We start from the raw sequence: 22066 nt of genomic DNA on the forward strand, positions 1-22066 counted from the left end.
AGCTGTAAATTAAGGCCACTCTTCATCAAAGACAATGAAAACAGGCTCCTCACAAAGTCTCCAGTGTAGGCAAGTACATCCAACCTATCCTTCCAAAGATTATGCATCTGTGGTTTGTCCAGAGGCCCCAGATTCATCCTTCGAATGAAGACATTTCAAAAGCTGCGTATTGGTTATTGACAATGTATAAGTGGTGAGCAGCCATCAAAGATATTCCACTGGTCCCACCCTGTCTGGAGCAAGGGAGAATGAAGAAAATTAAAGACACAAGGGAAAGATTAGTCCAAAGGACTAATGGACAATACCACAGCCTCCACTAGACTGAGTCCAGCACAACTAGATAGTGCCCAGCTACCAACACTGGCTGCTCTGACAGAGTTCACAATAGAGGGTCCTGGACAGAGCTGGCAAAAAATGTAGAACTCTAACTCACAAAAAAAGACAAGACTTACTGGTCTGATAGAGGCTGGAGAAACCCTGAGAGTATGGCCCCCAGACACCCTTTTAACTCAGTACTGAAGTCACTCCTGACATTCACCCTTCAGCCAAAGATTAGACAGGCCCATAAAACAAACAATAATAAACATAGCTCAACTACATATATGAGACTAAATGGGCACATCAGCCCTGGCACAAGGATGAGAAGGCAGGAAGGGACAGGAAAGCTTGGCGAATGGACATGGAGAACCCAAGGTCGAGAAGAGTGCTGACATGTTGCAGGGATGGCAACCAATGTCACAAAACAATATGTGTATTAATTGTTTAATGAGAAACTAATTTGTTCTGTAAACCTTCATCTAAAGCACAATTAAAAAAAAAAGTATTAACGGAGCTCAGTTGTATTAACGCTAGAGTGAATCCTTTGTTCTGTGAATTCTTACTCTGTGAACAGGCAGCCTCTAATTGTTTTAATAATCATATTTCTTTAAGAAGAGCTACCATACAAAGACAGTCCACCTTTTGTTTTATGTTTGGAAAATTATTTCTTCCACACAGCCTACTTCCATAACCACTCTCAAAAAAGGGCAGGAGAGTTACAAGCTTTACTACCATTGAGCAGTAAAAGCTTAGAAGGCTGCATGTGTTTCAGCGGCACAGGAGAGACATCTGTGGGGAGCAGCAACCCCACATTCTCACACCCAGGAAGCTGAAACTGCCTGCCAGGAGGAGACATGTTAATAATGATATAATGAATCAGTGCTTATACTATCTCTTAGAGAGAAAAACTAGGGAGAGGAGGAGTAGCATGTGTGCTTCACAGTACTATGTAACTCACTTTTCTCATTGGAGACCGTCTTATTCTTTTTTTTTATAGTAAAATCAGCTTGCAAGCAGATCACTGGGGGACAGCACTCTCTTTCACAAAATTGAAAATATTATTAACAGTAAGTATCAGGTACAGTGCTGAGGAAAAAGCAGGAAATCTTCTGCATTCTCAAATAGGGATCTCTATCAAAAGCAATCCAAGGATAACCAAATGAGTTAACTGCTGATTTTAAGTATCGGGCTACTTTCAGAAACAACAATGTAAAAGTCAGTTACTGGAGCTAATAAATTATGTCATAATAAGCCTGTGGAAAATAATTCAGTCATTATTACAATTACTGCCTACATTTTTATTACACTAAAAACCAAACCCAGTGCCGTCGAGTCGATTCTGACTCACAGTGACCCTATAGGACAGAGTAGAACTGCCCCATAGAGTTTCCAAGGAGTGCCTGGTGGAGTCGAACTGCCGACCCTTTGGTTAGCAGCCACAGCACTTAACCACTATGCCTCCGGGGTTTCCTTTATTACGCTAGTGACCTTTAATTTTTTTTTTTTTATTTATTCAAGAAAGTATGAAGTTTGTAAGAAGCAACAAATAAAAAATTGCTACAAATAAAATTTATCCATATGTATAAAACTCATCATTTCTTATCAGATACTGAAGGGTTTTGAGACTTGAAAGAGGTTTCGATAAGTTGCCTTTTCCTTCCTTTCTAGATAAAAGATTTTGTGTAGAGGAAGCTGATACTTTTAAAAAAGAAGAAAACAAACAAACAAAAACCAAAGTCTGACTTACAGAGATCTTTAAATAAATGCATTTGGTTTCCTTCCATGTGTTCACGGCATTCAAAATAGTCAACAGGCAGATAAGCTAGAAAAATCAATAACCTGTTTCAAAGACATAATTTTCTCTTAGCTTCAACATTCACCTCTATGAAATTCAAGTAAAAGAGAAGGTCCTGAATCCATGGCACAGAGAATTAAAACACTAAATTACCCATTTATAAATTAAATAATAAGCTAAAACAAATACCAGTTTCTGAATACGAGATGCCCCTATTTTTACCCTCTGTTCTGCCCACCTACCCATCTAGGACCTTGCTCCATCAGCTGCTACCTCTCCATTGGCTCCTTTCCCTCTGCACATAAACATCCAAAGACTGACTCAAGTAACAAAGCCAAAAACCTTCCCTCAGACCCACTGCTCCTTCAATCTACCACCCTGTCCTTCCTTCACATCTTCAAAGTGTACTACCACCCTGTCCTTCCTTCACATCTTTAAAGTGTACTCCCCCATCCCTTGTCTCTACCTTCTGTAGCCCTGCCTTCCACAGACACAAACTCCCTGACCCACTGCCACCTGATCTCATCTACCACTGTAGCCTCTACCCTTGGAAATCACAACTGGATCCAACCACTCCAACCTTTACCTGCCTTACCTCATTTGACCTCTCCATTGCTTCCAATACCTCTGATTGACCAGTTCCTTCCTTCTCGTCCAACTCTGTGCTACCACAGTGTGCTCTGTGCTACCAGTCTCCAAAATCAGCTTTTCAGTCATTCACCCACTCTTTTACTCAACAACAGCTTTTGAAGCAACAACTATGGGCCAAGCTGTATAGTAAGCACAAAGAACAAGGCAGAACAGTACCCATCCTCATAGAGCTTTATGTTCTAATTAGGGAGAGAGAAACAACAAAGAAGAAAAGAGAATTACAGGTCACTACTTGGATCCCTGGTGGCGCAGTGGTTAGGAGCTTGGCCGCTAACCAAAAGGTTGGCAGTTCGAATCCACCAGCTGCTTCTTGGAAATCCTATGGGGCAGTTCTTCTCTGTCCTACGGGGTCACTGAGTCAGACTTGACTTGATAGCAACAGGTTTGGTTTTTTACTAGAGCTCTAAGGTAACCAACTGGAGCGTTATAATAGAGAACAGTAAGAGAACCCACTCTAGATATGGCAATGTGGAAAAGCCTCTCTGAGAAGGTAGAATTAAGGTGAGGCCTGAAGAGGAGCTGCTGGCTGGTCAGAGATAGGGGAGAGTGACCAAGGCAAGGCCAGCAGCAACCACAAACTCAGTGGGGAGAGAAAAAGCTTGGTGAGTCAGAAAGAAGCTTAGCAGACAATGGGGTGGTGGGGGGGGGAGTGGTATGACGCTGGAGAGAGACACTTAAGAGACAAACAGGAACCAATTCCTGCAGTATGAAAAAGATTCTAGGAAGATAACTAGAATTTATTCTAATTGGAGTGGAGGGATTTCAGGAGAAAGGTGATGTGATCTGATCTCCATTTTTAAAAGATCTCTTTAGCTGCTGGGTGGAGAATAGCTTGAAGGTTAAGGCATCCAAGACAAGAAGCTATGGTGATTGTCCACACAAAGGAAGAGAACAGCTTTAACTACTGGGGGGAGGGTGGGCTGGGTGGGCGTCAGGACACAGAGAAAAGTAGACTGGATATGATAACTAAAGCATAGCAACAAAAGGAAAAAAAAATGGATAAATTGGACTTCATCAAAAATAAGTTGGTGCTTCAAAGGACACAATCAAGAAAATGAAAATACAACTCACAAAATGGGAGAAAATATTTACAAATCATGTATCTAATAAAGGACTTGTATCCAGAATATACAAAGAACTCTTACAATTCAACAATAAAAAGAAAAGCCAATTTAAAAATGGACAAAGGATCTGAACAGACATTTCTTTAAAGAAGAGATACAAATGGCCAACAAGCACAATGAAAGATGACAATGTCATCAGTTATCAGGGAAATGCAAATGAAAACTACAATGAGATACCACTTCACACCTATTTGTTGTTGTTAGCTACCTCAATCCACCCTCCCCTCAACTGAACAAAAAAGCTGCCAGTCCTGTGCCATCCCCATGAGTAGCTGTGGACAGGACCACTGTGATCCACAGGGTTTTCACTGGATGGTTGTTGAAAGTAGGTTGCCACACCTTTCTTCCTAGTCTGTCTTAGTCTGGAGGCTCCAGTGAAACCTGTTCAGCATCACAGCAGCACACGAGCCATCACTGACAGACCGGTGGTGGCTGTGCGCGAAGTACATTGGCTAGGAATCCTGGCCAGGTCTCCAGCACAGAAGGCAAGAATTCCACCACTAAACCACAAATGCCACAATAACACCTACTAGGATGGCTATAATCAAGACGACAATAACAAGTGTTGGCAAGGGTACAGAAAAACTGAAACCCTCCTGAACTGCTGATGGGAATGTAAACTGGCGCAGTCACTTTGAAAAAGTCTGGCAGTTCCTCAAAATGTTAAACATATAGTTACCATATGATCCAGAAATTCTATTCTTAGCTATTTTTCCAAGAGAATTTAAAATATATGCTTACATGAAATTTTGTACACAAGTGTTCATAGCAGCATTGTTTATAATAGCCAAAAAGTAGAAACAACCCAAGATACATGAATTGATGAGTTGTTGTGTGCCATCAAGCTCATTCCGACTCATAGCAACCCTATACGACAGAGCAAAACTGTCGCACAGGGTTTCCTAGGCTGTTATCTTTATGGGAGCAGATCGTCAGACCTTTTGTCCTACAGAGAGGCTGGTGGGTTTGAATCGTTGACCCTTTGATTAGCAGCCGAGCTCTTGACCGCTACTTTCTGTCTCTACGATTTGCCTATTTTGGACATCTTATATAAATGGAATCATATAACAGTGAAGCTTTCGTACATGGCTTCTTTTGCTTAGCATAACGTTTTCAAGGCTCATCCATGCTGTAGCAAGATCAGTACTTCATTCCTTTATATTGTGCCACCAGGGCTCCTTAACTGAAGAGTTGACGAACAAAATTTGGTGTATCCATACAGTGGAAGAGTATTTAGCCATATAAACAAAGAGCTGATCGTGCTACAACATGGATGAATCTTAAAAACATGCTAAGCAAAAGAAGCCAGAAACAAAAACTTAATTATATAAAATGTCCAAAACAGGCAAATTTATAGACAGAAAGTAGATTAGTGGTTGCCACTTGGTTGGAGAGAGGGCTGTTGTTGTTGTTAGGTGCCATCTAGTCAGCTCTGACTCATTGTAACCCTATGTACAACAGAATAAAACACTGCCTGGTCCTGCACCATCCTCACAAACGTATGACTGAGCCCACTGTTGTAGCCACTGTGTCACTCCATTTCCATGAGGGTCTACCTCTTTTTTGCTAACCCTCTAACTTTAACAAGCATGATGTCCTTTTCCAGGAGCTAATCTCTCCTGATAACACGTCCAAAGTATGTGAGACGAAGTCTCATAATCCTCACTTCTAAGGAGCACTCTGGCTGTACTTCTTCCAAGACAGATTTGTTTTTCTGGCACTCCATGTTATTTCAATATTCTTCACCAACAGCATAATTCACAGACATCAATTCATCTTCAATCTTCCTTATTCATTGTCCAGCTTTCACATGCATATGAGGCAACTGAAAATACCTTTACTGATTTTAAACTGTGCAGTTATCCCCTTGTTCTATTTGAATGACTGCCTCTTGGTCTATGTACAGGTTCTGCATGAGCACAATTAAGTGTTCTGGAATTCCCATTCACAATGTTATCTATAATTTGTTATGATCCACACAGTCAAAGTTCCTTTTCATAGTCAATAAAATACAGGTAAACATTTTTCTGGTATTCTCTGCTTTTAGCCAAGATCCATCTGACATCAGAAATAATATCCCTGGTTCCACGACCTCTTCTGAAACCGGCCTGAATTTCTGGCAGTTCCCTGTCACTGTACTGCTGCAACCGCTTTTGAATTATCTTCAGCAAAATTTTACTTGCATATGATATTAATGATATTGTTTGATAATTTTCTCATTCTATTGGATCGCCTTTCTTTGAAATGGGCACAAATATGGATCTCTTCCAGTCAGTTGGCCAGGTAGCTGTTTTCCAAATTTCTTGGCACAGACTAGTGAGCGCTTCCAGTGTTGCATCCATTTGCTGAAACATCTCAGTGGGTATTCCATCAATTCCCACAGCCTCGTTTTCACCAATGTCTTCAGTGCAGCTTGGACTTCTTCCTTGAATACCATTGGTTCTTGACCATATGCTACCTCCTGAAATAGTTGAGCCAATTCTTTTTGATACAGTGATTCTGTGTATTCCTTCCATCTTCTTTTGATGCTTCCCAAGTCGTTCAATATTTTGCCCATAGAATCCTTCAATATTGCAACTTGAGGCTTGAATTTTTTCTTAAGTTCTTTCAGCTTGAGAAGTGCCGAGCCTGTTCTTCTCTTTTAGTTTTTTAACTCCAGGTCTCTGCACATTTCATTATAATACTTTGTCTTCTCAAGCCCACCTCTGAAATCTTGTTTAGTTCTTTTACTTCATCATTTCTTCCATTTGCTTTAGCTATTCTGCATTCAAGAGTAAATTTCAGAGTCCCTTCTGACACCTATTTTGGTCTTTTCTTTCTTTCCTGTCTTTGTAATGACCTTTTCGCTTTCTTCATGTATGATGTCCCTGATGTCGTGCCACAACTTGTCTGGTCTTCAGTCATTAGTGGTCAATGCATCAAATCTATTCTCGAGATGGTCTCTAAATTCAGGTGGATATATTCGAGGTTGTATTCTGGCTCTCGTGGGCTTAATTTTCTTCGACTTCAACTTGAACCTGCATATGAGCAACAGATGGTCTGTTCCACAGTTGGCCCCTGGCCTTGTTCTGACTGACGATATTGAGCTTTTCCATTGTCTGTTTCTACAGATTTAGTCAATTTGATTCCTGTGTATTCCATCTGGCAAGGTCCACATGTATAGTCACTGTCTATGTTGTTGAAAAAAGGTATTTGCAATGAAGAAGTCACTGGTCTTGCAAAATTCTGTCATAGGATCTCTGGCATCATTTCTATCACCAAGGCCATATTTTCCAACTACCAATCCTTCTTTGTTTCCAACTTTCGCATCCCAATCACCAGTAATTATCAATGCATCTTGACTGCATGTTTGATTGATTTTGGACTACAAAAGTTGGTAAAAATCTTCAATTGCTTAATCTTTGGCCTTAGTGGTTGGCACATAATTTTGAATAATAGTTGTATTATTTGAATAACAGTTGTATTAACTATTTCTTCTTTTTAGCTACTTTCTTCTTCTTTGTAGGCCTATGGATATTATCCTATCACTGACAGCATTGTACTTTAGGACAGATCTTGAAATGTTCTTTTTGAAGATGAATGCAACACCATTCCTCTTTAATTTTTCATTCCTAGCATAGTAGGCCATATGACCAATAGAGCAATACCAGTCCATTTCAGCTCACTAACGCCTAGGCGATAGATATTTATGCATTCCATTTCATTTTTGACAACTTCCAGTTTTTCTAGATTCATACTTAGTACATTCCTCATTCCTATTATTAATGGAAGTTTGCAGCTGTTTCTCCTCATTCTGAGTTATGCCAGTAAGCAAGATAAGCACAGGTTTACTCGTGCTTACCTTACTAATCTGCAGTGGACAATTTCACAAGGGTTTTACCACATCAGTACAGATTAGAAGGTAAGCACAAGTAAACCTGTGCTTAGCTTGCTTACTGGGTCATCCACCCCTGTCAGGGATTGTAAATTTGAAAAGAGGCTTTGATTCAGTAGGGAAGTGCTGTAAGGTTGGGAGAGAGACAGATGTCAGTCACAGGAGAAGAATCTCTGATTTGGTGAAAACATGTGAAATTGTTCACTACAGATGATCTGGTAAGCAAGGTAAGCACTATGCTTACCTTGCTTATTGCATAATCCACCCCTGGCTGGTGGGAATGTAAAATGGTGCAGCCACATAGGAAAACAGTCTGGTAGTTCTCGAAAAGCGAAACACAGAGTTAACATATGATTCAGCAATTCTATTCCTAGGTATATAACCAAGAGAAATGAAAACACATGTCCACACAAAAACTTGTACACTGATGTTCATGGCAACACTATTTACAATAGTCAAAAAGTGGAAACAACCCAAATGTCCATCAAGTGATGAATGGATAAACAAAATGTGGCATATCCATACAACAGAATATTATTCAGTAATATAAAGGGATCAAGTACTGATACATGGATGAACCTTGAAAACATGGTAAATGAAGGAAGTCAGGTGTAAAAGACTACACATTGTATGATTCCATTTATATGAAATATCCTGAATAGGCAAATCTATGGAGACAGAAAGCAAATTATGATTGTTTAAGCCTGAGAGGAATGGGACACAGGAGGTGATAGCTAAAGAATATGGGGTGTCTTTTTGGGGTGGTGAAAATGTTTTAAAATTGATTGTGGTGATGGTTGCACATATCTGTGGATAAAAATCACTGAATTGTACACTTTAAATGAGGGAATTATATGGAATGTGAATTAAATCTCTAAAAAGCTGTTACAAAAAAATGCTGAGGAGAACCACAAGCATAAAATGTTTTATGGTAATTTCAGAAGTGAATCAAGTCTGAATGCCAATTTACTGTCTTTATGATGCAATCAGAGTAACTTAATAAGTCTGAATTCTTCAGGCCTTCCCAAGAGTTAGATATTCATTTTAATAGTCATATTTTGATATGCTCTTTGATATCTAAGTTGTTACTAAAACAAATAACAGCTAATAAGTTACTTAATTATTTCCTATTTAGCATGCAATTTATAAATGGAAATGATGGTTAGTCATGCCATTATACAGGATCTTACTAAGCAAAGCCTCCTAGCTATACATAGTTCTATAAATAGAATGGGTATATCTGATCTAATTTTAGGTGGTGGGGGCTTATTACTCTAATAATGTGGAATGTATTTTTAATCTATTATTTATAAATAGAAATTCATTTCTTTATGTATAGCTTTTATTTCTATAATTACACATAGTGCAACTACTTGAGACATAAATAAAAAATTTAAACAGCAATAGAGCACAGTGTTACAAAGATTTTACGTCAACTTTTTTTTTTAAGAGCTCAGCTTTTTATTAAACATGTTATAAAAGGGGGTTAGTCAAAAAGACCAAAGCCCATGTTAAATCAACTCAATTTTGAAAAAGATATCAAACATGACAAAGAATAAAGACATAATACAAAAAATGTGAAACTCTTTTACTTAAGGGGGTAGTTTTTAAGATATTCCTCTAATGTTTTGTGTAAATAAAAACTGTGGCAAAACAAGTTACAACTTTGCGATTTACAGAGAATGACAGTGAAAAAAAACCCTGAGTCACTCCTAAAATAAAACTCTTAAAAAAACACATCTATCCCTGGAATACTGCTGTCACTGTCCCTATTTTAAAGATAAGTAAATCTAAAATGAAACACATTTGACAATTTGTCCAAAATCACAAAGTAAATCTGTGGGAGAGATTTGGAAAACAACTTCTGATTTCCAGATTTATTATGAAAACCTATAATGTAATGTGCAAAAAGTCAACGGAAACACAGAAGAGTAATTTCTATTCTTTTAGCATGAACAAACTTAGGGACCTTGTCCTGATGCTTACAACCTCCTACAGCAATCAACTCCTTGCTAGCAGTGGGTGGAATGGGGGGCCAGAACTGAACAATGCAGAACTTCAATTCCAAGGCTCTAACTTTGTCTCTCAAGTGTTTTCACCGCTGTTTTTTTTTAATTGTACTTTAGATGAAGGTTTTACAGAGCAAACTAGTTTCTCATTAAACAATGAATACACATTGTTTTGTAACATTGATTGGTTGCCAACCCCACATGTCAACACTCTCCCCTTCTCGACCTGGGGTTCCCCATTATCAGCTTTCCTGTCTCCTCCTGCATTCTCTTCCTTGCCCCTGGACTGGTGTGCCCATTTAGTCTCGTTTTATGGGCCTGCCTAATTGTTATGTTAAATTTTAGCTGTTCAAAAGTAAGATAATTCTATCGTCAAACTGATAAAGCCTATATTGAAGCAACCAAGGAAATGGAATTGCTTCTTGACATCCTCGCTTAAATCAGATGTAAAAGTGTTATCTTTCTTTTCTGCAGCCCACACATTTATCAAGATTTTTAGTTTATTTTTAAAAACTGATTGTATAACGGCAGAAACTATCAAAAATTTTTTAAACGCAAAGAAGAGACTGTTATTCTGCTCACCCTCATAAAATTAAATTCAACTGTTTTAACCAAATTAAAAAAACATAAATAAAGAATATTTCCAGAGCCTATATTTTAAAATACATACTCAAGTACGCAGGGGTGAAATAATCTGTCTGGAATTTGCTTTAATATACTTCAACAAAGGCAAAAAAGAAAAAGTACTAGATGAACCATACTGTCAACTGCAGAATCTGGGTGATGGGTATACAGAGGTTTACTTTTTCTCTCTACTTCTGTCCATGCTGCAAGTTTTTCGGAAAATTAATTATAACCAAACAAGGTTACCGTCCAGAAAATCAAATATGAATCACCGATGCTAGTGCTCCTGTCTTCAGAACAAAACGAGACGGGCCTCAAGAAGAGGCGAAGGCTCCTCGGACGAGGCCGGCGTGCGCTCCGCGCCACCACCCGGCTGAAGGCGCGCACGTTTCCTTCACCGCTGAATCTGACAAACCCTTCGGTGCGCTCTACGGTTCTGAGGGCCCTGGAGCTCGATTTGGAACTGGGGCGCGCGAGGTTCACCCTGGCGGCTCCGGGACACCCGAGAAACTCCGTTCCAGACCCCTGAGGTCACTGCCCAGGCGGTCGGTCGGCCCCCGGCGGGACGCCCGGTCCCCGGCGGGACGCCCGGCCCCCGCGGGACGCCCGGCCCCCCGCGGTCCTCTGCCCTCTAGCGACCCCCTGCACAGCCCCTCGTCCCCCAGCGAACCTCGGCCCCGCCCGCCGCCTACCTTCCAAGTCCTCTTCGTCCTCCGATTCGTCTTCCTCATCGGCGACCGGTTCGGGGCTGGGCTCTGGCCCGTAGGAAACGCGAGTAGGGGCGGCGGCGGGCGGGACGGGGGCCAGGCGGCGGGCCTCACGCAGGCGGGTGAAGTAGTCTACCGCGAAGTCGACGAGGTCGGGCGGCTGCTGCCGCAGCACTTCCACCGTATAGCCCTGCAGCAGCTCCGTGAGCCCTGGCGGGATCTGAATGTGGCTCATGCCGGCGGTGGCCGCGGGGACGGGCGGGTCTGGGCCGCCGGCGGCCACTGCCTCCCGCGCTCCCTGACGCCGGCCCCTCACCTGGCGGCCGCACGGTCTCCTCACGCTCGGCCCCGGTCCGGCCTTCCTCACACCGCGCCGCGCTTCGGCCGGGTCGGCGTTTCCGGGCCGCGCGACCTGCGTTATCTCCCCCGGCCTGGAGCCGCCGCCGCCGCTGTCACTGGGCCGCCACCGCCGCCGCCGCCGCGGAGACCGACGCGCGGGCGGGCAGGGGCGGGGCAGGCTCCCGGGTTGTGACGCACGCGGCCGCGGGCGTGCGCGTCCCCGCCGAGCGCCAGCCCGCAGTGCGCGTGCGCCGCTGGGCAGCTGTCCTCCCCGGGCAGCCAAGGGTCGTGGTGGGGTAGGTCTCCCGCAGCTGCCTCTCGGTTGGGCACCGGCGAATGAAGGAATGAATGGTCTACGTGTGAGGCTGGGCGCTGGCTAATGCCTCTCACCCGGTCATGAAGACCTTTCATTTATGCTCTCAACACACGCTAAGTGCCTCTTGTTTGCTTACTGGGCAGGCAGCAGGGGCAAACACGACTATCGCAGCGCGTGGTTCCCACTATGTTGAAGAGTTAAGAGCCCAATTTAGGGGGTGACATTCAAGCTGCCCGGAGCCCTGAGCAGGATCCAGTCACAGGAAGATCTGGAAGAAAGCCATCTGAGCACACATAACAGTAAGAGCAAAGCCTGGAAGAGTCAGGATCACCCTGGCCTCAGGGTGAAATGGTGGAGTGATCATAGGACGCTCGGGAGGCTGGCAGGAAGTCTGAAATGTCAGAAGGGGAAGGCTTTGTAGGTAGTAGGAGTTTCAGTGAGATAGTAATTTGGGACCTACCTGCAGAGAAATAAGCCTGTAAGAGCTCACTCAGCCAAACAGTAAGAAAAGGGAATAAGGCCCAATGCAAGAGCGACCTCTATGCCAGTTCCTTCTCTTGATGACTCCCACCAGGCTCCCCAGGTCTAGGTCTGCACACCCCTCCCCTCTCTGCACCCTATCCCAGGCCCTTGGCCATCACTGCTTGATGAAGTTGAAAAGACAAGACACTGTTATCCTTTGTACCTGGTGGGGGGACACAGGTAAACTGGAGAGGCTAGGCTATTTCCCAACTTGCCCTTACTCCCACCAGATTGGAAGGCAATAGAAAAAGGTGGAGACCTTCCTGGGATATCCATGCCACAACCTAGGTGCCGACCAAAGGCCCAGTGGGCCTAGGACAGAGTCTTCCTTCTCTTGCAGGACCCAGCCAGGAACTAACCGTAGGCTTGGGAACCTGTAGGGCATTGGGAATGGCTAAGCTCCACCTGGTAATTATCCAGTATTAATTAAAATTCTCACTAGCACCTCCCTTACTGGCTTGGCACACACTCAGCAGATGAATGCTGCTGGGAACTGAGTTCCTGGCAGCAGGAGCACCAGATCCCTGCTGGTGCAGAGGCCAGCCCAGGCTCTAGGCCAGGCAGCCCTGTGATTCCAAACAGCAGTTTATCCCTGGACAAGTTCCTTGGCTCCTGGGAGGAATCTTAGAGGTCATTTACTTTGTGAGAGAAGGGCAGTGTCTGATTTGTTCTCTGTTGGGTTCTTATTTTACACTCTTGGATAAGGTTTACTGAATGAATGAATGATACATTTCCACACAGCAAGCAAAGCTACTGAAACTGCTCTCCTAACACTGCAGTCTTAGAACTGGAATCCTTTGCTTCAAAGCTGTGCTTCTGCTCAGAATGCGAAGACCTCATTAAGGGTGAGCAGTGAGGAGCTGGAGGAGCTGGGCCCCACAACTCTTCCCTGCTCTTGGGGAGACTGACCCTCCCAAGTTTTCCATGCAGAAATGGTCCCCTTGAGGGTCAGCCCTTGACTGATACCCAGGAAACCTAGGTGGGACTCCCACTATACCACCACACCTGGGGATCTGCCCTTGTCAAGCAATCCTACAGGCAGACTTTTGGAAAGGTAGGTCCACAATTCTGCTATGTAATTTGCCCGTATTGTCGGTTTTTATATGTTTTCAAGGGGAGTGGGCATCTGTATAGTTAGGACTCTGACCTTAATTAGAAAATGGGAGAGGGAGGCTGTGAATGAAAGCAGGAGAGAGGCTACTTCAGGGCTGACAGCAGAGCTGGGTTCCAGTAGGTCCTCCTAATCACTCCAAACAACTCCCATTGGCCTCTGCCAGAAGCAGGCCCATCATCTATCTGGCTTGTTCTCAGATGCCCCACAACTTGGCCATCCACCTCCATCTGTGGGGGGAGTGAGGACCACTACAGAAAGTGGGGAACCACAAGATTGCTCCTCACCTGTCTCCATACACAGAGGAAGGATGGACAGCCAGCCTCTAGGCCCAACCTGGCTCCCCTCCCTTAGCATCTGGTCCCCAGAGAAGGGGTCCATCTCTGCCCCTTCTAGGTAGGCATTGCTTCAGTAGCAAGTGGACCCCCAAGGGCCGTCAGGCATGCCCAGTTGAGCTGTCCAGGGAAGTGAGCCCTGAAGCAGGAGCAAACACCGGGTGCCTGAGCCCTGATTCCTCTACTCTTACCCTCATAGGGCTGCCTGCATTCAAGCCTGTCCAGCTGTACCACTGGGGGTTACCGTGGAAACCAAACCCACAGGCAGCCAGTAGCTGGGAAACAGATGCCAACACCAAGCGACAGTGAGTGGAAAAGGCAAGGAGCTGAAATCCTCAAGAGAAATACAGAGGCCATGGTGGAGAAGAGGCAGCCTCAGAGCCCTAAGGGGTGCTCCACCCAACCCAATCCACCAACATCTGCACAAACTGCCACGCCACCAGCCACAGGCACAGACATGGACACATGGGCCCCAATTCTGAGAGATTTTGTAACCATGGAGGCAGCATAACCCAGGTAGAGTCATGTTTAACCTGATAGCAATGGGACTCAGTGAAAATGAACACAGGTAGGGTACAACTATGTTTTCCAGTGAAACAGAGGATTTCATATACTCTTTATGGATTTATTAAGATTTGTTCCCCCCCTCCCTCAGGAAGTATGCCTAAACTCTTTGGGATTCTTCTGGAGGGAGGCCTGCTCTGGGCCCAGAACCCCCAGCTTATACACATCCTGTGCCCTCTCTGATGCTCCCTCCCTGCCGAGGGGGCTCAACCCCAGCACAAACACCTCGCTCTTTCCTGCCCAAAGGAGCCCTTAGCCACTCCAGCCCCCCACATGTCTCCTGGGACCTGCTGGTCACCTGACCACTTCTGTATGCCAGCCCTTCCCTGATCCAGTCCTCTTAGATTACTTAGTACCTAACACCACCAGTTTTTATTTCACCTAGAAGCTTCCAGTGGGCAGGAGGGATTGGGGAAGGGAGTTATGTTCGTCTGCTCTCACCCAAGTTGTCCTTCAGCCCTTGTGGGGCCTCCCCCATGAGGCCATTGCCTTTGGTCTGGGAGGTCTGGTCTATTTTAACAAGTATCCATGCTCCAGGAGCAGTTAATTCCCAAGGCACCTGTTTCTGCACCTGCAAGCCACAACCCCCTTCCTAGGATACTGTGTCCTGAGAAAGTGTCAAAGTCTGCAGTGGACCCAAGGTCTGCCTCTGGCACACCTCAGGGCTAGGACAGAACCTGGGAATCATGAAGGAGCTTGGCTGGGGAGCCAGAGGCCTACATACTGACCATATAGAGAAGCCATAAAAGGGAGCCCAGGGGCCTTCCCAGTGCCTTTGAGACTTGTGTCCTACCCCAAGTGCCTGGGCTTTGATCCCACAGTACACACAGCCCTCCTGGAGCTTAGGTTAAGCAGCCCATAACAATGTCTGATAGCATCACAGGCCTTCTTCAGGCCTATGGATGCCCAGACACTAACACCCATTCTGTTACCAGTTTGCCAATGGCCTTGGCAGATCACTTTACCTGTACGAGCCTTGGCTTCCGTGTCTGTAAAATGAGGATAAAAATCCCCACCCATTGGTCTGGGGACCATGGTTTCAGGGGACATCTAAGTCAATTGGCATAATAAAATCTACTAAGAAAACATTCTGCATCCCACTTTGAAGAGTGGCATCTGGGGTCTTAAACGCTAGCAAGCAGCCATCTAAGATGCATCAGTTGGTCTCAACCCACCTGGACCAAAGGAGAATGAACACCACCAAGGACACAAGGCAATTGCGAGCCCAAGAGACAGAAAGGGCCACATGAACCAGTGACTACATGATCCTGAGACCAGAAAAACTAGATGGTGCCCAGCTACAACCAATGACTGCACTGACAGGGAACACGACAGAGAACCCCTGAGGGAGCAGGAGATCAGTGAGATGCAGACCCCAAATTCTTCTAAGACCAGACTTAATGGTCTGACTGAGACTGGAAGGACCCCAGTGGTCATGGCCCCCAGACCTGTTGACCCAGGACAAGAACCATTCCTGAAGCCAACTCTTCAGACATGGATTGGACTGGACAATGGGTTGGAGAGGGATGCTGGTGAGGAGTGAGCTTCTTGGAACAGGTGGACACTTGAGACTATGTTGGCATCTCCTGCCTGGAGGGGAGATGAGAGGGTGGAGGGGGCTAGAAGCTGGCGAAATGGAAATGAAAAGAGAGAGTGGAGGAAGAGAGCAGGCTGTCTCATTAGGGGGAGAGTAATTGGGAGTGTGTAGCAAGGTGTATATGGGTTTTTGTGTGAGAGACTGACTTGATTTGTAAACTTTCACTTAAAGCACAATAAAAATTAAAAAAAAAAAATCCCCACCCATTAAATGTGGGGATAATCAGATAAGGAACCTATGAGGAGGTTAGAAAAGGTAATCTGTATCGGGTTCCAGCCTCAAAAAGCTGTAGGGAAGAAATTGTGGGGTGGAGATTGTATGACCTTACAGCAGAAATGGTGCTACTGGGCTTCTAACAGGCTGTTGTTGCAACAACCTGCCCTCTGTCCAGGGGCGCATTAAGCAGTAAACAAGGTACACACAGGCTTACTTGTATCTACTTACTAATCTGCAGTGCACCATTTCACCTGTTTTTCACAACATCAAATATGTAATGAATCCCATGTGAAATTGTCACTAAAAAAAACCCATTGCCATCGAATAAGTAAGCCTGTGTGTACCTTGCTTGTTGGGTAATCCATCACTGCCCCTGTCTGTCACCTTTGCCCCAATTTTACCCGTGAGGCTGTTATTACTGGTTGGTTTGTTTTAACAATCACCATCTGGCTTCGACTTAAGGCAGTCTGTGACAGAGAAATTGCTGGGGAGGGCCCTGATCTCTCCCTTCCCCCTGACACACACAACCCCCATCAAAGAGAGAAGAGCTATATCAGGAACAGGTGGCATTTCAAAGCTCATCATAAAAAGGAAGCGCCAGCCAGAGGGAGTTACTCACCATCTGCTCTGCTCCGTTCACAAATATGCCTCCCAGGGGCTTCCCTATTTGACTTCAGATCTATTGAACACCCAAAGGAGTAAAAGAATCTACCACCATGAACATCAATGAACGAAAACACTCCATTTTAAAATGGAAGATGTTTCAAAGGGCAAATCATCCAGAATCACAGACTGTAAAAGTGATCCTGAGCCATGAGAAAAGGCTGGCATTTGGCTGGAATGCAAATGTGCTCACAAGGGATTCTGGGCAAAGGCCAAGGTTTCCCCATAGTCTAAGGACTGGGTGGTGCCAAGAGCTTCAGCAGACACATGTGTGGCCATCTCAAAATCAGTGAGGGATTAAACAAAGACATCCCCCCACCGTTAGACAGGTTTAGCACTGGATTAACCTGCCTAGGCAGAGGGCACACAAATTTTCATCTTTAAAAAAAAATTTATTTTCTACTTGGTCATGGTTCCTATTGTGTCATTTAAAAAATATCTTCTCAGGAATAAAATCTCCTTCCTTAAACCCCTAATCTTCAGCTTCCCACTAGGTTGACCCAAACCCAATTCCCTTTGCTTATTCACACAGAGTTACAGTTCTAAAGCCAAAGTCCAAGGGTCTGGGTAACTGCACTTACAGAACTGTAAGTGACAGCTAGACAGGTGACAATGCCACAGAAGCCCAGCTCCAGCAGCCTCAGCATGCCCTCCCCTCCACCAGACAAAGACTAAGGACTCTCCACTCTGACCATACCTGAACATCATCATTGGCCTGTTTAGAAAAGCCAAGATGATGATGGCAGATCACATGGTGACCCCAAAGCCCACATGAATAACCTGGGATTGCTTTTCCTTTTTAGGACAACACACTCTCCATCTGTTAGCTCAGACATCTATGTGGATGAGGGCAGAGAAGGAAATGAATGAAGGTATGGGTGACAGGCTGGGCCTTGTGGGGGCCTGCATGCCAAGCCAACACTGGGGGCTGTTACAGATCAAGTCACCCCGCCCCAACCAGCCTCTTTCCGGCAGCAGGGACTGGGGCAGTCAGGGAAGGCTGGGCCATTTAGTACTTCTTCCTCTTTCTCCTGTTGGAGCCCCTGCCTGAGGCTCCCAGAGAAGGATGCTGGATCCCAGACAGCCTCCACCAAAGTCACAGGCTGCCAAATAAAATGGCCCAGAATCTAAAGAAGAAAAGAATCACACTGCAAGAATTAGAAACAATATTTATTGCTTCTTGTTAAAATAGGGTGCTGTCATGAGAGATGAGTGTGCAAAAGAGCCTTCCTACACCCTGGACTTTCTTTCTTAATCCCAGCAAACTGGGACTGTTGTTGATTCAAAACTGTTCTCACTATGCAGCAGGGGAAGCTCTCCACCTGTTCCTGGGAAATCAGGATACTCTAGTTTTACTTCTTGATTATTTGCATGCATAAAGAAACCAAAACCCACCTGTAGACAATCTATCTACCCACAGGCATACATGCCTAGTCCACATGTACAAAGTGATGTGGACCTCAGGTTCACATTCCTATGTGCAGCCCAGGATTAAATGGTACCCTGGAAATCAAAGAGGAAAGCTGGTCAAAAACATGCATAGTGCCTCCAGTGAGGCCAAAGTTCCCTCTTTGGTGAGGAGTATTTTGGATATAATAAGGCCATCAGTCAAAAGGTGGGCAGTACTCTGACCACAGGTGGTAACTGGTCTGGAAGCCACTTACTTCCATCTTCAAGTCCTCTTGAGATCCCTTAAATCAACAAGGTGAATTCAAGTTTCAAGATGGCATGCCAAGTTATATAAGGTAGATAATGTCATTAAGGCAATGGTCTCACCAAGCATACACACAGAGCTCTGATCCTATCACCCCGCTCCCCTCACCCTTTGGGACTGCCCAGGCCTGCCCACTGCTCATTCTCGGCAACAGCTTCTAGCATCAGAGCTCTGAGAAGCCTTCAGCCTCACAAGTTGGGGGTGATCCAATTAAGGAACTTCATGGCAACTTCAAAGCCAAGGAAACAGGCCTGAAAAGAAATTGAGAGAAAGACAAAAGCCATGTCAGAATGGAACCCCTCCCTAACCCCACTTCCCACTGTCTCATTCCTAGAGGGGAAGAAAATTCTTGTTCCACAACTGTCTACTTCTGATGATAAAGTCAGGAAATCAAAGCCCCTCACCTCAGAGAACTCCAAAAGCAAATCGCCCTGACAACTTCAAAAAAAGAAGTAAGGAGCCTCTGGCTCAGTGCAGGGTTTTGGGAAGACAGTCCCCAGTCCAATCCCAGGAGTAAGTAAAAGCGCCCACCTGCTCCCTGCTCTGAGCCCTAAAGGGAAAGCATAGCCCCTGCTAATCACTTACTGCATTGGCTGGGAAGGCTCGGATCATCACTGCAGTGAAGCCTGTGTATAAGGATGTGACGCCTTCATTCCGGATCAGCTCCCTCAGCACATCTTTGAAACCATTAGGGTATTTTCCAGGAGGGGCTGTAGGGCAGAAACCAACTGTTAAGACTTCAGGAAGGTTCCCGAGCTGATTGTGGCAACCCACATGAGGGCAAGCTTGTAGTCAAGTCTTCCTGCAGGGCCATAAGCATTGGAGAAAGGGCACCTTGTGCATCATCCTCAGACCAGGCCACAGACAACACAGTACACCTTGGGTCAAGCAAGCACAAGCAGGCAGTAATCCAGCACCTGGATTACTGGTGCTGAGGGCACAGGGAAGAGAGAGAGAGAATGAAACAACCCTTCCACTCATGTGAAAAAGGAAGAGATCTGACTTCTTATGTCAATTATATTGTGTTTAGGCTGACATGAAAATGAGTCTAGGGTTCCTAGCACATAATGTGGGCCAGACAGATGCTGGCTACTATGTGGACAGTAATTATCCCTTAGGATCCCTTTAGGGCCTTAGGAGCTCTGCTCCCCAGAGGCAGCCAATACTGGGACCCACTCCAACTCCCATCCACCCCACTGCTCGTCACTCACCAGTCTGGAAGCGGGACTTGAGCACGTCTGGGGGAATGGCCACAGCCCAGTTGAAGATCCCTGCGAAGCCGCCAGCCACCAGGATCCGTGGTACACTGAGCTCATTGACACTGCAGAACACCAATCACAGCCTAAATCAGATAAAGGCTGTGGGAGTGGTTCAAACCATCCCACCCATGGTTGATAGGGCAGTTACAGAGAGGGGAAATCTGGCTGGAGGGAGGAGATCCAAGGCCAGGGTTCCCATAACACAGCACCTGCCACTCCTAGAGGAGGTTTCATCTGCCCATTTCACATACTTGCTCCACTGGGTGGGTGAGGCACAAACTGGGAGGTGTTAGTGGGATCTCAGCACCCATGAAAGGAAAGTGAACCTGGCACCAGAAGCACATCCCGCTTCTGTCTTCAGACCCACCCACAGGAGAGAACATTCCACCAATGACTGGGGAAGGTGGCTTCTAAGTTCTTCTGTTCTACCCACCTCTTTCCCTCTGGAGTGAAGATATTTTTCAGCCACTCATATGTCATGAAATACATCCCACTGGCTGGAACATCTGTTATTAACAAGAAACAGGTAAATTAAAAGATATAAAATCCTTTGGGAGCAAGGAATTATGAAGAAAACTGAAGATACAAGGGAAAGATTAGTCCAAAGGTGTAAAAGACCATATCTACCGCAGCCTCTCCCAGATTGAGTCCAGTACAACTAGATGGTGCCTGGCTACCACCACTGACTGCTCTGACAGGGATCACAATAGAGGGTCCCAGACAGAGCTGGAGAAAAATGTAGAACAAAATTCTAACTCAAAAAGAAAGGCCAGACTTGCTGGCCTGACAGGGACTGGAGAAACCCTGAGAGTATGGCCCCTGGACACCCTATCAGCTCAGTGATGAAGTCACTCCTGAGGTTCACCCTTCAGCCAAAGATTGAACAGGCCCATAAAATAAAACAAAACTAAAGGCTCACACCAGCCCTGGGGCAAGGACAGAAGGCAGGAGGGGACAGGAAAGCTAGTAATAGGGAACCTAAGGTTGAGAAGGGAGAGTGTCGACGTGTCGCGGCATGGACCAATGTCATAAAACAATATATGTACTAACTGTTTAATGAGGAACTAGTTTGTTCTGTAAACATTCATCTAAAGTACATTATAAATAAATAAAATATAAAATCCCCACAGGTTTCCTGAACTTAGAAAGAAGAACCAAGGTTGACACTGGACCCTTCAAGGTTTCCTGAGAAGTTCCTCAGGAGCCACCTCCTATTTGCAGTAATCACTTTGCAGTTATCAGATACTGCTCTGGGGTGAGTACTAGTGTGAGGGCATAACACATATCACATAATTTCATCTTCAGTGTCCCCTCTGAGCGGGCCCAGCTGCCATGCCCTCTCAGAGCATTATGTAAGCACAATATGCACAACATCATTTCATCTAAAAAGTCCCCTGCGAGGGGGCCCCACTGTCATGCCCACTCCAAGCAGTTGTAGCCATAGCTAGTGCATGTGGTGGCCCTCCTAGCAGTCATCTCAGGACAAAGGTAGGGCTGTCTACCCCAGCAGGACATGCCTCTCAAAACCAGGAAGAGCCCCACATTCTTTCTTCTATTCATCCCTCCAGCCTCGATTTCTATCTGCTTGCCACTCTCTCCAACTGCTGCTGTCGTGGCTTCCACCCTTGAGGGACTGCAGCCCAGCCCCCACAAAGATGAAAGGCTCACCTTGCCCATGCTTATCTGTGTCCATGCTGGCAAGGGGCAAGGCTGCCTGAATCTATGACACACACTGCCAGCCCTGCCAGAGCTATGGCCTGTATGGTGCTGAGGCCAACCTGGCGATCCAGGCAAGAGCCCCTGTGGCAGACCCATCTCAGGTAACCCCTCAGGATGAGGACCTCAAAGGGTTACCTCGCATGAGGGTGAGCACAGTCCCCTTGTAAATGCCTCGTATCCCAGATTCTTTGAACAGTTTCTTTGCACAGTCCAGGGGACCAGCGTACTTGGTTTCTCCTGAAGAAGCCTGAATCTGGGAGGGAGGAGAGAGGCATCAAGTCAGAAATAGCTATGTCAAAGTCAACAGACCCAGCAGGTTACAAATGGTCATTATATATTAGACCAATGAAATACTTCATTGTCAAATCAATAAACATTTGGAACATGAGATACTGGTAAAGTCGATATGAAGTAAAGCTGGGTGAAAATATCACAAGATATAGACACACTGACTAGAAAAAAATCAATAGAAGGGTTGGAAAATAAGATGAGAAAATCCCTCACATACAAGAGCATTCTCAATAAAACTATTTGGAGAATCTAGAGAGAGGCAAATATTTTGTTCATTCACTAATTCTTTTAAAAAATATCCACTGAGACCTAACTCTG

The 22066-nt window shown here is 45.2% G+C and overlaps 2 protein-coding genes across 2 annotated transcripts in view; both read right to left on the reverse strand.

Annotated features, from left to right (window-relative positions):
- Positions 1-11614, reverse strand: part of PRKAR2A (protein kinase cAMP-dependent type II regulatory subunit alpha) — an 85418-nt gene extending 73804 nt beyond the window's left edge. The window contains exon 1 of the mRNA XM_049862191.1: positions 11088-11614. Coding sequence (XP_049718148.1) covers positions 11088-11337 — 250 coding nt within the window. The 5' untranslated portion in view covers positions 11338-11614. The remainder of the gene's footprint in view (positions 1-11087) is intronic.
- Positions 11615-17919: 6305 nt separating this feature from the next.
- The window catches only part of SLC25A20 (solute carrier family 25 member 20), a 29529-nt gene continuing 25382 nt past the window's right edge, over positions 17920-22066 (reverse strand). Inside the window, exons 5-9 of the mRNA XM_049862884.1 lie at positions 21593-21710; positions 20172-20244; positions 19691-19800; positions 19065-19189; positions 17920-18730 (exon numbers count right to left, since the gene is read on the reverse strand). Coding sequence (XP_049718841.1) covers positions 18668-18730; positions 19065-19189; positions 19691-19800; positions 20172-20244; positions 21593-21710 — 489 coding nt within the window. The 3' untranslated portion in view covers positions 17920-18667. The remainder of the gene's footprint in view (positions 18731-19064; positions 19190-19690; positions 19801-20171; positions 20245-21592; positions 21711-22066) is intronic.

This window comes from Elephas maximus, chromosome 20, assembly GCF_024166365.1.
Source record: "Elephas maximus indicus isolate mEleMax1 chromosome 20, mEleMax1 primary haplotype, whole genome shotgun sequence".
In the NCBI taxonomy this organism is placed as follows: Eukaryota; Metazoa; Chordata; class Mammalia; order Proboscidea; family Elephantidae; genus Elephas; species Elephas maximus.